General features: G+C 33.7%; 1 protein-coding gene across 5 annotated transcripts in view; it reads left to right on the forward strand.

Moving 5' to 3' along the window:
* The window catches only part of MFS9 (major facilitator superfamily transporter 9), a 514,330-nt gene that overhangs the window by 57,780 nt on the left and 439,577 nt on the right, over nucleotides 1-16,973 (forward strand). For 2 of the 5 annotated variants that reach the window (XR_016141319.1, XR_016141321.1), the window contains exon 2: nucleotides 11,159-11,217. The exons of 1 other annotated variant lie outside the window; for it this stretch is intronic. Coding sequence is in view for 1 of the 4 variants with exons in the window: in XM_089085049.1 (XP_088941175.1) it covers nucleotides 7,410-7,538; nucleotides 11,159-11,217 (188 nt within the window). In the remaining 3 variants the exon portion in view is untranslated. Of the gene's footprint in view, nucleotides 1-7,390; nucleotides 7,539-9,512; nucleotides 9,610-11,158; nucleotides 11,218-16,973 lie in introns of those variants that run through there. 2 more of the 5 variants (XM_089085049.1, XR_016141320.1) reach the window with 2 other exon arrangements.

The following is a 16,973-nucleotide window of genomic DNA, read 5'->3' on the forward strand; positions in this document are numbered from 1 at the left end:
TCCAGCAATTTAGCGAACGGCCATTTATACGCACAGCGAGCCAAATCGTAATAGGCTATTAGAAATTTGATAGATCCGTCGAACTCGCCCGTTTATCACATTCGTAAGAATAGACAGTCATGTGATTTACGACCATCGTTGCCTGGCAATCGCGTTCGCGATCGCTTAGACAAAAACACCGCGAACTCGCGATCATAATTATCGAATTGCCGACAGATAATACCGCGCTCTGATGATCTCGCCGTACGCCGCTTGCAAGTATGCGCGCTATATCTCCGCGTTGACATAAATAATTAATCACCCTTAAATTGTCATTTTCACTGTGTTCTTTGTGATATCAGCACTGTTATATTGTTATTTATATATTCTTTTATCTATTTTATTTTACAGTAAATTCTAGCTATTGTCATACATACATTAATTTCTAATAATTATTTCTAAAACAGAACCTGTCCCCGCTGGCGAGCTATTCTGCGCTTAATAAGTCACATCCGATTCAGACGGAAAAATTCAGTTCCATTTTAACTTTAGGATTACTACTGTCACATAAAATAATGATTCTAAGCGTGGTGATATAACAATAATTTCTGGAGAAGAAAATGGTATATTAATTCTAGATACATGTCCTTGAGCATAGTCTATCATTGAAGAGGTTTGTTTAAAAAAATTGTTACTTAATATGCCAGACAGCGAAATTGGAAAATCGTTAGACACTGTGTGGAATTTTACTAAAATTTTAAAGGGAGTTAAGATGATTTTACAAGAATATAAACGGGATATTCCATTTAACTTTAAAATGCAAGAATGATTAATCACGTTTTTAGACACGAAATCTTCCTAAATTATTTGGCCCGGAACCAGTGTCTAGCATGAAAGTTAAAGAAGAAATCATCTTGTCTAAGGTTATTCGGACTGTAGATACGCGACTATGTCGAGGTCACCAGCGTTTGGCATGCCTTTTATCAAAGTGTTGAAGACGTCGCTAGGTATGAAGTCTGGTCGATCCCCCCCGATTGCACACTCGACTTCGGTGGGCCATTGGAGTTTTCCGGATTGTTTACCTTTCTGCGATTATTGTTCGCAATTCATAATTTTTAAAAGATGTCCATATGCTTTACAATAATATCAATGAAGAATTACTCGATTTTTGGTTTAGCTTAGATCAACAATCATTAGCGGTGAGACTAAAGTTGTTGCAATTTTGACGAGAGATTTTTTATTTCTCGTCGTTTGCTGGTCATTCTGTTTCTTTCAGCAATTACTGGCTGAGTTTATCATACCACTGGCAAATCAGGAAAGGTTTATTCTGGTTGCTGTTGTTATTCGTACGACATGTCTTGGCTTTGTAGCCTGATTTCAAACATAATTGACAAATGATCGATTTTCGCGTATCATATTAATGTTTCGTCGTGACTGCGGATCACGAAGTCGATATATATTAGCGTCGTGTCAGCGCTTTTTGCAAATTTGGCAAATCAATATTTCGTTTTCCAAATTCCCGGATCTATTACAATTTTGATAAAAATTTTGATTAAACCTTCTACAAGCTAGCTGAATGCTAGCTGTCTGTCTTTATAACAAATTTGACAAATTTCCCGGGGTAATATTTAATCCTTTCAAGGTATTACTTTGTCCGCGGTGCAACTCTGACATCGCGTGTAATTCTCTTTCTATACGTAATGCATCGACCACAATTCCCTTGACATCGAGGTTTCTAGCTATTCTTTGTTCGATTTCCAGATTCAGGCCTCTAATAAAACATTTACACATATCCTTTTCTAACGAGTTTAATGATACTACGCTCTGGGAGAGAATTTCCGGAATTTCAATAAGCTTCTAGTATTTGCTTTCCTAAAATCTTCACCCGATTTGCGTAAGTCACAATGTTTTCATTATCCTTTTGATAGATAGAGCCTAGTTCGCCTTGCAATTTGTTCGGAATTGCCATAAGTAAATCACACTTGAGTGCGTGCCGTGGAACACGCGAAGCGCGCGTGATCGATTACCTTAAATCATCCGATCGATAGCGCCAGGTAGCCTGATAGCTACCACGCGGAAGTAATTATACTTATCAACTATCCTTCGAGAGCGGCGTTGTTTCACAATCGACGGAATGTATGTGTAAGCCAATTTTAGCCAAAAATCACATGATTCGTCGTGTCAATCACTGATAGGAAATCGATCGGATGATCCTGCAAGCTCCTCGCTCTCGTTTTCAGTCAATCGACCATGTCTTTATTCATAGAAAATACATGTGCTCTTGTCGTTCTCTATCGCTCTTATCGTATTCGTTACTGAAGTTCGTATCGTAAGTTATACTTGTTCACTTGTCTCGTAATAATACTACGTTTTAATCGTTATTGCGAGAAACTTTTCGGCAAAGCATTCTAAATTGTGGCGAACTCTTGGTTCATATTCTTTCTCGTCACATCGGGATTCAAGTGCCTTCGAACTCGACAAGAATATTTACTGCGAGCATTCCCAAAGAGCGAATTCTCAAATAACAAGTGCGCGTATCTCAGCTTGATAAAGCAGCACGTAATCATTCGTTAAGTTCGATCAAAGTGCAAGAGCTTGCGAACATTCTCTCAGCACGTTGCGGACATGCTCTCACCACGTGATCACGCAATTCATACGCACCTCGCAAAGTAGTGCGTGTAATCTAACTGGCGAACAGCTATTCTATTTGCTCAAAGTGTACGCAACCATCTTCTCTCTATTCTGTACATTTCACTGTAAAGGCTGACTCATTAAACTAGTGTGATCTATTTCAAAAAATCTCATCACTCTATCATCCATTAGATCCTCAGTTGAAAATAATTCTAGCCAACGGCATCTCAATTCCGCACACAATTGATACACGTTCTTAGAGGGGCCATAAGTCTTAAATAATTTGTAAGTTGATCTTGTAAGTCTATATCTTAGCTTCCGGTAAAATTATTGGAATTATTAGATATTAATGTTTCGTTCGCTGAAATATTAGATTTGAACGTCTCGCAAACGGTTTCAAATCACTCTTCCGCAATCGAGGTATCTTCCTAAGGGATAAGTAACGTGTTTGGAAGCGAGGGATTTTGATGAGATGGATGTGTATACGTTTTTGATGTACTTGATTTAGGTTTACCATTTTCTAAACCGAGTTTATAAAGTTCTATCAGATTTGTTTGAATTTGACCTCGTATTCATTCCCGCTCAAAAGATCATACTTTTCATCATGCACGAGCCCCTAAATTTCGAGTTACATCTAGCACAAAGAAAATTAAGAAATTAAGAAATGAATGAAATATGAATGAACTCGAAAGAAAGATACAACTGCTCTTCCGAGGATCAAGCGTTGAAAGATGAACTCTCGTCGAATCGCATTGTTTGTCTGGGCACTGAATCAGCATTGAGGAAACGCTATATTACCGTGACGTAAACGTACATTCGTCGATCTTTTTAAGAAAATAATTCCTTTTACCAGAGAAAGACCTTGTGATCAATGGAGCGGGGAATGAAGGTGATAAATGAGTAGATTTAATTAATTAAAAAAAAAAACAAACACTTAATTGCAAGATTATCTGAGTTACAATAAAAGAAACATTATTTGTTACAAATTTGAATAAAATGTGAAACGCAATGCGGGCAGCATTAAGTGCAAGTACAAATGTATCCATGAAATGTGCGTGCGTGCATGCATGCGTGCGAGCGTGTGGGCGTGCGGTCGTGGGGACGTGCGTGCGTGCATGTGTGTGAATGTATGTCGCGATTTACTTATTAAGGGTATGGAGGTCATCGGGCAGGAATTTTCGGGGAAATTGATCTTAATTCGTTAGTTAGACGAGAATGTAAGATCCTGCCCGATTATACAATAATTCATCATTTAATTTAACATAATAATATTGATGTCCTAATCTCGACGAGATTAAAAATAAGTGAATAAAGGTAAGTGGTTGATCAAAAACAAAAAAGGGATACACATAAAACGTGCTTTCTGTTCTTTCTGCTGCGGAAACCGAAAAGAGAGGAAATCGACGCGCGCGTGCATCTCGCGGAGAGTAATCGAAAATATACATAAGGGCGCTATTGCACACGGCGCGAAATACAAGAAGGAGACACGGATAAGACTGAAGAACACAAATAAAATAAATGCACACTTCTTAACAATATGCAGTGATACGTAAATAAAATCTTGCAGAGTCAATAAAATCTTGCAGAATCGATAATACAGAGAACTGAATGATTCATTTATCCCACGTACTCACACGCGCGCGCTGGCACAATAAGATATGAAAATACTGCCTTCTGGTGTCCAAATAGGCGAGTCATGTTAGGTTAATGAGAGAGAAAAAAACAGATAGTAAGAGAAGAAAGAGAGAGAGCCCGATGACGATGAAAATTAAAATTTACAAATTTTTGTTATAGCCGTATCTGCAATTAATATGCATAAAATTATAAAACAGATAAAATTCATTCTTCAATATATATTAAAAGAAAAACTTCGTTCTTCGTCCTTCGTTTTTCTGTCCCAACAGGGAAGGGTGTTGTAGCCCGAATGCTACCACGATAAGTCTTGCATCTCGGCACAGCAACAGTTCTGCGCTACGCTGGAAACGCAAGACTACAAATTCCTAAGCCAACAGCGGACGAAAGACGCGCGCTGCTTTAACCGTATATGGTCTGACTAGGAGCCATAACACGCTGAAATGCGACACGAACTGCAAAATATTATAAAATCGGTTGCTTAATCACTGTTAGCGGGCAGTCGTAATTAGTAACAGTGACGTATTTTTGTCTAGATTAATCTTAATAAACCTATCAATCATTAAAAGTGAGTAATAGTAATACTTGGCCAAAAGAACCTTCCACCTATGATTCTATTCGGAGTTTTAACTCCTTAGACTCGACGAACCCGACTTTCCCAAAAATTAATCTTGTAGCCCATCAGGGATACAACAATAAAAATATAATCTAAATGATATAATAAGGTATACAAAAAAGGTATACAATAAAGTATACTAATAAGGTATACAAAAAAGTTCTGAGCTTTAGATTTCATACAACCGAAATAACAATTTAAATTTTATATATCTTCCCGCCCTTTTGCGGTTTTAAAGCGTTGACATTTAGCCTTCTAAAATGCCATACGGTTTGGCGTTTGATGCACATAACCTCAAAAATCAGTAGTGTTCACGATGGCAATAACAAAAGAGCATATTCGATTTTCCATCCACTTCGCGTTTCATCTAAAGAAAAATGCTGCTGAAGTCACTGCAATGATTTGTGCTGCATATGGAGAGAATGCTGTAAGTCATACTACATACTACTGTAAAAGATGGTAACAAAAATTTCGTCAAGGAGATTTCAGTCTTGAAGATGAACCGCGTGCTGGACGCCCGCAAAAGATTGAAACGGACGAATTGCAAGCACTGCTGGATATAAACTTTGCGCAAACTGAAAAGGAGCTTGCAGCTTGGCGTTACTTAGCAAACCATTTCCGTACGTTTACATACGATGGGAAAGGTTCAGAAGGAAGGCAGATGGGTTCGGACAATTCGCATGAATTGTCCGAAGACAACAAAAATCGTCGGCGTGACACTGCACTCACTTTGCTTTCAAAGTTCCGGAAAAAAGATTTTCTGCACAAAATTATTACAGGCGATGAAAAGTGGATTCTTTATGATAACCCTAAACGTAGAAAATCATGAGTTAATCCTGATCAACCTTCAACATCGACGCCAAAGCCCAATATCCACGCCAAGAAGGTTTTGCTCTGTATCTGGTGAGATTGGTGTGGAAAGGTGTGTTGTATTACGAGTTGTTACAACCGGATCATCAAACAATCATCAAACAATCACGGCAGACCGCTACCAACAACAATTGACCAATTTGAGCGATGCATTAGAAGAAAAAAGGCTATTTACTGGCCAAAGACGTCGTAAAGTAATCTTGCTTCATGACAATGCTCGACTACATATTGCGAAAGCGACTCAGGACCATATCTTTGCGTTAGGCTGGGAACTTCTCCCGCACGCGACGTATAGCCCAGACATGGCGCCTTCCGATTACTACCTATTCCGGTCGCTGCAGCATCATTGGCTGATACACATTTCATGAGATTTGAAGAGATACGAAAATGCATTGATGACTTTATCGCTTCGAAGCCGGTGAGCTTCTATCGTCAAGGAATTCGCAAGTTACTTTTTTGCCGAAAGATAGCAAAAGGTCGTTGATGCAAACGGAGAATATTTCGCTGATTAATATTTTTTGTTTGTTTTTGAATAAAGATTGAATTTTACAAAAAAAAGCTTAGAACTTTTTTGTACACCTAATATGTATCACCATTAAAAAGTCTTTCTATTCTAACCCAAGTGGTAGTTTTAATCCTACTTAAAAAAACAATTATATTACAAAATAGCCATATCTAATTTATGTTACATGTAACAAAATTAAACAATCAAATTTATATCACAGTATAGTATTTCCATTGAAGAATCTTCCTAGTCTAACTCTTCTAGTGATAATAGCTTTTAATTCGTCTTTAAATAAATAAAAATTTATTTTTAAATTGCCATACTTAACACAACCCAATTGATATCATTTGTATAATCAACAACTGACCCTATGTTATATGAATATTATAAGTGGTATACCTAGTATAAAAATTATAATTCTTCATAAAAAAATAGAAATAAAATCTAAGTACATACCTTTGCACTTAAGAGTTTTTCTATTTAAACTCATTATGTTATATCACGATCTTATAAAATTCAAATAGTATCTAATAATACTCAATCCTAATATATCATTTATATAAAAGATTTCATATAAAAAAAGTGGAGCCAAGTTATTCCCCTTGAAAGTTAAATGTACAATTGCTTTTAAAAAATGTAAATCAATCAATGATTCATAGCTTTGTTGTATACATTATTTCCCATTAAAATTTTCTTATTCTAAAACCCAAGTGATAGTAACTTTAATTTTTTTTTTTAATAATGATATCATGTACATTTAACTTTCAAGGTAATGGAACTATACTTTTGATATCAAATCTTTTATATAAATAATATACATATTAGTTAAATTAGCATTTTAAAGTTAAAAAGCAATTTTATATATTTTATATATATATTATATATTTTATATTATATATATATTTTATATATATTTTATATATTTTATCATAATTTTGAAAAAGAATTAAAATCGCTATTACTTGGGTTTTAGAATAAGAAGATTTCAATGAGAATGCAAAGATATGAATCATTGATTGATTTACATTTTTTAAAAACAATTATACATTTAACTTTCGAAGTAATGGGACTATATCTTGGTGCCACTTTTTTGATATCAGATCTTGAATCTAAAAGCGCATCTTGACACTTGTATACTTGACGCTTTTTTTCTATAGTACGCACAGAATAAATAGGATGGAGAACAAAAGAACGAACGAAATAGCATACTTGCTCTTTTTCCACATGTCCGATTGGCGATCGACGATGTCGACGATGTTAAGTTTCGCGGCGAGTTTGACAATTGCTGATAGTTCGTTTCGAAGTGTAAGTGATGTTTATGCGTCATCTATTATCTATTATCTATCGCGTAATCTATTATCTTATAAGTAAGTTCTAAGAAGCAATATGAGTACTATCATTTTGAATGCATGTATTTTTCATTGTATTGTACTTTTATGTATGTATATGTTTGTGCTTTTTAATTTTTAACATTTTTCCTTAATTTACTTAAAATTTATTGAAATATTTCAGGATATTGCTTTACAATTTTTTTCTAAATGTCTTAAAAATGTATAATACATGTAATTTTAGTACAAGTGCAATATGTTTTTTACATTTTTATTAATACAATTTCATTGAAAAGATAACTCAGTTTTATTAATTTCATAAAAATAAAATAAAAATTAAACGACTACAAAGACTACTACGATTACAGTTATGAACAATAGAAAGCTAAATTAAATGTTATATGTAAAACATATATTTTTTATATAAAGCGGTAATATTTATATATCTTTATATTCATCTTAAGTCATAATTTTAATTTCACCATTAATTTAGAGTTTCACTCATATACACATTCAATGCATTTGGCAGGCAATACTTCAAATTATTATATCATTAAATTTGATGTATTAAGTCTTTTCAGGGCATCGCTTATGTCTCTTCTAAATATGTTTTTCCTAAGTATTGATAAATTTTGCATAAACCTGTAAGAATAAGAGAAAAAGACGTTAAAATATTTAGAAGAAAAGAAATCATAAATTAGGGCACATATTATAATTTTTTATACCTATTTCTCTTCTTTGTAAATAAATTTTTTCAATCTTGCTAATTTAATGTTACAAACTATTAAGTCCGTTTATTAAATACAGTTATTAACTTTTAATCAATATTTTTTCTTAATTTACTTAAAATTTATTGAAACATTTCAGGATGTTGCTGTACAAGATGCCTGCCCGGTAAGCAGGAGATCCAGGTTCGATTCCTGGCTGAGGTGATATTTTTTGCAAAATAATTACGAGTTTTCACGAGTAGTTCGTGGTCCCGCCGTGACGCACACCCTCCCTTCTTATTTTTTTTTCTGAATATACTGAAAATATGTGATATGTGTAATTTTGGTACAAGTACAATATGTTTTTTTATACTTTTATTAATACAGTTTTATAGAGTTTTTATAGAGGAGATGATTCAGTTTTAGTAATAATTATTAAATATATCTTTTTGATATATTGTTTAAATAAATATATCATAATATGATCAAGAGTCGCACAACAATCTGTACCATAGTATCTGAACACTTGTAGCTTTGATTTTTCGAAAAAAGCATAAATGCGTACGTAAAGGACAATAAAATGAAAATTACATACATTTAAAATGACACTATTTATATTGCTTTTTACAACTTACCTGCCAAATAATAGACACAAACATGAGTCAATTACACTCCGAAACAAATTATCACGAACTGTCAAACCCATTGCGAAACTCAACATCGTTGGCAGCCAATTGGACGTGCGAAAAAAGAGCAAGCATACTATCTCGCTCACTCTTTCGTTTTCTACTTTCTTACTCTCGTTATGTGTATACATCACTGCGGAGACTGCGGAATCTTAAATTTGATAGAGACTTTTTAATAATTATTCAATCAGAATCGTGACATAAGGAGACTGTAGAAATACATTTTTCTATTTTTTGCAAAACATATTATATTTTGTTCGTCTAATAATTCATTGGATCTTACAGTGATCCTGACTTATCAATCTGATGATTCGCTATATTGATAAAATTAATAATGATAAATATACGCTTATCAAAAGGGACATATTAGCAATAATCTAGATTATAATCGAAGCACAACATGTTACGAAATATATACTTATATCTTATTATTCTAAATTATTGCTAATATAGCGTTTCAATGCGTGCGTATTTATCACATTAGATCTTATCGACTCTGCGGATAAATCAGGTCGATAAATCAGAGGCACTATAAGACTTAGCGAATCATTGATGGGCAGTATACATTGGACTAACTTGTGCTCAGTAGCGCCTCTCTAGCGGCAGAAATTACCATACAAAAGTGACGATAATGATAATGACAACGTTTTCTAAAGTAAGAATTTTCCAATCGAACTTTGCGTAGCAATATCTCCGCTCGAAGGGCACGTAGCAAAAAAATACTTTTATTATGCAAATCGAACTCAAGCTACTGATCAAGCCTACTTAGAACTTGATCGATTTAATGGTTATTGAAATCCGATAATAATTTCGAATGCTTGCATTTTGCCGATTCGCGTAAAGATTCACACGATAGTGTTCTCTGTTGACTTGATACCTGGGACACTACCGTGTCTCCTGATTTTAACTTTGCATTGCGATATCTTTGTTTGTATGACAGAGAGAAAAATTAAAAACACTTATTATTTAATTTGATCTTTCACTGTCGATTGAGCCTAATTAGAACTCAATCAGTTCAGCCATTGCTGAAATATAAAAATGTAGACTAGTTTCATATCTGGATTTGTATATAGCCACGAGCGTCTCGCTGCCATTTATGCGACTTCGCTGCGCGTGAACTTGGCGATGAGGCATGCATTAAACATGTCTCTATATATACACACGCGCGCGTGTATGTGTATATGCAGATGTGTTTTATGCACTCGTCATCCTATGCAACAAACGATCACAGCGAATCCACACTAATCGCCTATATCGGATGATGAATTGTGTCGTCCTTGTCTGTCTTCTATGTTTCGTAATTTACAAATTATTATTAATTTACAAATTATTTCTTCTTACATTTTAAAATCTAAGCTTTAGGATAAAATTTTTGAAAATTCATATCAGAATTAAATCAAGAAAATGACATTTCAACGATAAATGATTATTTTAAATTTTATATATGTAGAAAATGAAATAGAAATTTGCATTATTATTGTATTTAATAAATTATTTAATTATTTAATTATTTAATAATTATGTAAATATTCAATCAGTTGTATATGATAACTGATATATATTTTATAATTTCCGGCTTTCCAGCATATTCTTATCTCTATTAATGCGTTTCTGCAAAGTCCCGTTTTAATCATTGTATTAATTGTTGTGGCATTTAATATAAATCATATTGGATTCTCAAATTAATACTGATAAAATATTTTTTTAATTATTTTGAATCCAGATCGATAATGTCATAATATTTTAATATATTATAATTGACAATGTAAATAACTGTGTAAGCTTTCAAAGAATAAATTATCTTCTTTAGAAGAAAACTAAGACAATATGTTTGAAAAATATCTTTAAAATTTTTTTAAAAAATATCTTAGAGATATTTATAATATATGATTCGTGGATCATGATGATATTTTCTCAGCAAACAATAAATACTAAACAATAAATAAAAAAAAAGAGAGAAATATTACGTTATTACATACATTAATAACATTAGCTCTTATTTTACTTCTTATTTATTATGTAAATTTAAAAAGCTTCTATTTTTACTTTTACATAATGTGAGAGGATTTACGTTATTTCTCTATTTAAATGGTAGTCTTTTAATATTTGTTTGTAGTAATTGGTTGTAGTAATAAATGTTTTATACAGTTATATTTATATTGAATTATAACATTATTTATGTTTTTTCTTTATATTTATTTCAGAATATAATGCAGATGAAAGTAGACTCTTTGACTGCAACAGAAGATACTGGATATGAAACGTAAGCTGCATTTATTTATATTGTTAATTTGTCAATATAAACTGATGATTCATGTTAGAAATGTTTACTTAATATAGAATATATAATCATATCGATGATTTTTACCAACAAATCGCAGAGCGAAAAGATAAGACTCAAATCAAACAAATTTTTTACAATTAAAAATCCGTCCACTTTTTGAATAATTGCAAAATTGTTTCATGTTTTTCTTTTTTAATAATTATTTTCTACAAATCTTTAAATATACAATACTATAGAATAACAATAAAAAGACGTTTTATTAATTGCTTCTTTAATTTTTATAAATATTATTATTTACATATCATTATTATATAAATTATTTAAGCAGGACTGACGAATGAACTCCAACAAGAAGTTTACACATATGCACATTTAAATCAGGCGACACGGTAGTGTTTCGGATGTCAAGTCAACCGAATGCTACCGTGTGATTTTACGCGAGTCAGTGAGATGCGAGTATCCAAAACTATCGAATCTCAATAACCGATAAACTGATCAATTTCTAAGTATGCTCAATATCGATAGCTTGAGTTTGACTTGTATAATAAAAATATTTTTATTTTTCTGTTACGCGCCCTACGGAGATATTTCTATGCAAAGTCCGATTTGAAAATTTTTACTTTAAGAAACGTCATCGTCGTCGTCTTTCATGTACAATTACAATTCCTGTCGCGAGAGGCACTGATTCACTGGTTCGCTTAGTCTTACAGTGACCTTGATTATCGGTCTGATTTATCTGCAGGGTCAACTTTTGTACTGATAGTTTACACTGTTCACGTATATTTTCTTTATATCTTTGTACATACTGAACTAATCTATTAACATATTCAGTCGATAACATATTCAATTTATTGAATATTGTTTAGGAATAGGATAAATGAAATTCGCAGATTCTTTATATTTGTCTCGCGGATCCTGTTACACGTTCGAGCTAAGTGTGCATTACGCGTACCTAGCATAGGATACACGCAGTAAACACATGCTCCGTGGAATTCGCGACGAAGCTCACCTCTACGATCCTCGAAATTAGAACGAGGGAACATTGTTCGTCGCGCACGACTCGCGTTCGCTTCTTTCTCCCGATTGACACAGATCGCTAGATAGTTCGATAGCGTTTCCGTTCCAGCATCGCCTTTATCGTCGTCTCATATTCCGAACGAAATTAGTGATCGTTGCCGCATTTGCCGTGAGAAGATTTCCGATTTCGTTGCCATATTCTCGAAGATCTCCATTGATTAATGCGAAAAGATATCCGTAGTGCGCGAACCGCCTTATATTTCGACAGCTGAAACTATCGAAAGCCATACCGCTCTCCTCGATTTTTAATTGTGTACATGGTGAATAAATCATATTTTTGCAAAGACAACGGAATTGTTCGATACCCGATCTTTCCGCCTTGGTACACGGTTCCTTCATATAAGGTGGAATTAGCCCGCGAACAAATATTGATTGAAACATATTCAATTGATTGATTGAATTTTACACTGTTCACGTATATCTTTATACTGAACTAATCTATTTACACATTCAGTCAATAACATATTCAATTGATAATATCATGAAATAGCTGCAATGAAATAGCAACATGATTACGGAAGAAGACATGTAAGTATATTCATCCTAACATTTTATATAATTATAATAAATAAATTTATGTAATTATAATAATATAAAATGAAAATATTAATTTTTAATCATTTCTAATTTCAGAGAGATGAGTGACGAGATTAATCAGATCGTTGTTAACGACACAACAGAAATCTTGAAGGCGTAAATTAAAAAATTAAAAGAAGAGCTAAATAAAAAAATTAATCGCTCTTCAGAATCTCCAAAGGATTCGTCTCAGCCGGGATCACCATCTAACCATCTGGGCCATCAGAGTCGCCGATACCGCAGCCGCTGATGTCGCAGCCCCCAATGTCGCAGCTGCCGATGTCACAGTCGCCGATGTCGCAGCCGCCGATGTCGCAGCCGCCGATATTGCAGCCAGATAGAAAAATACGTAAATAAAACATTAATATATATAACACCCATGACACTACAATCTTCTCTTTCATGATTAACATTATTTAATATTATATTAATTAATTAATATTATATTAAATAATAATATAATTATTTTTAATTTAATTGAAATTTTTAATAATATTATTTAATAAATATTAGAGCACGACGCTGGCAGAAAAGTCGGCGCGCACGCGGCGGACGAGGAAGATGTGACGGAAGTGGCGGACGAGGAAGATGTAGCGGACGAGGAGGACTTGGCGGGCGTGGAACAAGCAGAAGACACTTTACAAAATATATATTTATAAATTATTAATTAATTAATGTATTCTTTTGTGTTGTTTCAATCAAAAATCTTATAATTAAATCCCGCAAATTTTTTATTAAAAAATGCGGAATTCGAATCTGGAATTCGATAAAGACTTTTTATTAATGATCAGTCAATCAGAATCGTGACATAAAGAGCAGAAATTGTACTTATTGATACATTAACTAATTTTACACGAAACATATTGTAAAAAGAAATCTTGGAAAATATCTTTGAAAATTCTTCGAATCTAGAAATCTTTACTAATTGTTGTATCCCGAATGGGCTTCAACGGGCTTAATATTCGGGATAGTCGGATTCGTTAAGCATAAGCAGTTAGAACTCCGAGCAGGATCAAAGGAACATAGGAATCCTCGTGAAACACGGACACCACGGACACGAATCATCACTGACATACACTTTCTTTAATTTAATTGATTTATTTTAACAAGTGCACAAATACTTGATATTATACTATATATTTTACTTGATATTATATTTTATACACGTTTACGCGTTGTCGGGCGGCTCGGCGCGTCTTGCGTCATTCTGGCGGCCGACGACCGAGTGTGACACCTGAGCTGCTGATAATACGGTTCGCGTGAACTTCGCGACGGAATTCCGCATGACTTATAATTTTGATTCTCTCATTCCGCTTTGTGTAACCGATTATATAGATTGATCGGTGCCCGATCAGCATTTCGATCAGTTACGTCGATTGATCAATATCACGCTCGGTTCGATCATCAAATTTAGGAATTTGCTGATAGGCTTTTCGCAATATTCTCGCGTGATGCATTTCTGCGGTCTTTCGAAAGACTGATCGCAATTTCGGCGATCACATTTGTGTCGTCTTTCGAAAGATTTTTTCTGAAATTCATGCTTACTACTTTTTGTTGCCATGCGAACTACTTTTATTATTAGATGTAGGTCTGGCTACAACATTCCCCCCCCCCCCGTTAGTAAAAGAAGACGGAGGTACGAAGTTTTCGCTTTTACAAAAATTTCATCCCGATACATTTTTTGTTACAATTGTTTGTTTAGAATCACGTACTCTCGCTTCTTCTAACGGCGCGATCTATACGTAGTTCACTATTCCTACTTAATTCTAGTATTTGTTTAGTAGTGTTCTGTTGTTTCTTATTTTTTATTACAATTATTATTGTTATGATGGCGATGGTTATTATTAATGTGCTGCTTATGAATATAGAATATATAATACAAAGTGTTTTTGTAAAAAGGGTGATATCTCGTTAGTGTTTATTTCATTATTCATTTTGTTTAATTTCTTTGTTAGTTGTATCAGGTCTGTTGGGTCTTATACTACTTTTAATTTAATTTTTTCTGTTTTGTTCGCTTTGAAAGTTTCGCTCAGTACGGTAATATTATAATCTGGTAGATAAGTTTTTATTTCTTTTCCATGGTTGATAATTTTTTATTTTATTATCACGTCTGTTGTAACTATCTTACAATTATTTGATAATATTATTTTTCCCGTATTTGTAATAATTTTTCGCATTTCTTTATTATTTTTACATGAGATTGTAATAGTTTGTTCGCTGGTATTGAATATAACTTTTTCGCTGGTATTGAATATAACCAAGAGCGTGAATTACTTAAGGCTATCCATATGCTATTTTTTATTGATATATATTTAATTTTACAATTTTTATATCAGTTATCGATGTCTATATATCTATTTCGCATAGTGGGTCGGTCTTAACATTGCTAATTGGAAAGATTTGTTCGCACAAATAATTTGCATTTATTTCTTTACATTGCCTTAATTTTTCGTGCGTCAGCCTTGCGTACGTGTGTCTGTCAGTATCTAAGGCTATCAGTGGATTATTTATTTCTATTAATGCAGACATGTTTTGCTTGTGTGGTACCGGTAGCGGTATTATGTTTAGTATTTCGTATGTCGGAAGTGAAATTAGCGGGAAATGTGGGATTGTGTAAACGTCTGTTTTGTCGCAGTGTGCGCTCATCGTTGTTACTTTTTCTATCGTAGTCCAATCCTCTTCCTTTATTTTAAATAGGAAATATAATCCTTGAGGTATTTGTGTGGTAATCTGATGCGAGATCCAATGTCGTGAAGTACTTCGCGTTGCCCAGCTAGTCAAGTATATTCGTTATGTTGGGCAACGGGAATGAATCTCCGATTGTGAGATCATTTAATTTTCTGAAATCTACTACAATTCGTAATTTTGTTTTTCCTGAAGCGTCTGTTTTTTTCGGCACGACTAATAGTGGTGCGTTCCATTGGCTGACGCTCGGTCTTATAATTTCCTGCATTAGCATTTCTTGAATTTATTTGTTTATCTCGTCTTTATGTTTTTCAAGTAAACGGTAAGGTCGTACGTTTACTGGTAACGATACGAATCTGTTCGTATTGTTACTTCGTGCTTAATTTTTGTTGTGCACGTTAATGTGTCTCCTTCTAAATGAAACACGTCATTATACTCGTGACATAATTCTAGTACCGATTTTCGTTCTTCTGTATTTAAATGTTCTGTGTGTAAGGAATTGTTTATTTGCTCTTCTCGAGAGATTAATTTTGTATTTTTATTTTTTCTTTGTATTGTGTTCACAGATTCTTGTGTTATTTTTTTTTTGTATTTATCTCTTCTAATATTATTTGCGGTACCTGAACGATTTTTTCTTCTTCAGTAATATTTATTATGCTGATTGGACATATGTAATTTCGCAGTTTGACTAGGCAACATCCAATAAAAATTCCAAGTATCATTTCCTCTGGTTTCGTCAATCCGATTATATGTTTTGATTAGTCGTGACTTGCACAATTGTTTCACTGCGCGGCATTAAAGTTACGCGCCTGTATGGGTAAAATTTGAAATTCGTATTTTTAAATTGCACAGAATTTGTTTTTGAATTGAACACAGTTATATATTGCCAAATGAAATCTGCTCCAAGGATCGCATCATATTCCATTGGCGTGTTATCTCGCACTATGTATACGGGGTGTCGTATTTTTTTCGCGATAGTTGAACCGTAATATGTGTTTTGCCCAATGTTATTATCTCATGTCCTGTTATGCCTGTTAGCTTTTTAGTTTTTTCCTCGTAGATTAGAACGTGATCTAGTAAATCTAGTATCTGTTTTAATTTTATTATTGTTGCTGATGCGCCCGTATCAAACAAGAAATTTATTTTTCTACCTTTGGCTTCTGCAATCGTTAATGTGATCGCGTTTAGTCCAGTGTTGACGAGCGATGTTCCCTTGACGTGTGTCACGCGATATTCTGACACGAGACGCGGGACGATCGGTTTACTTTCGCCGGCTTCGCTCTTTTTAAAGTTCTTCGCGGGATTTTCTCTTCGCGAATTTGAAAAAATTTTTTCGGAATTTTTGCTGTTTTCTGGTTTTCCGTTCAGTGTCCAACATTCTTGACGCAAATGTCCTA

Source organism: Pogonomyrmex barbatus, unplaced genomic scaffold (genome assembly GCF_055798465.1).
Source record: "Pogonomyrmex barbatus isolate J1 unplaced genomic scaffold, ASM5579846v1 scaffold9, whole genome shotgun sequence".
In the NCBI taxonomy this organism is placed as follows: Eukaryota; Metazoa; Arthropoda; class Insecta; order Hymenoptera; family Formicidae; genus Pogonomyrmex; species Pogonomyrmex barbatus.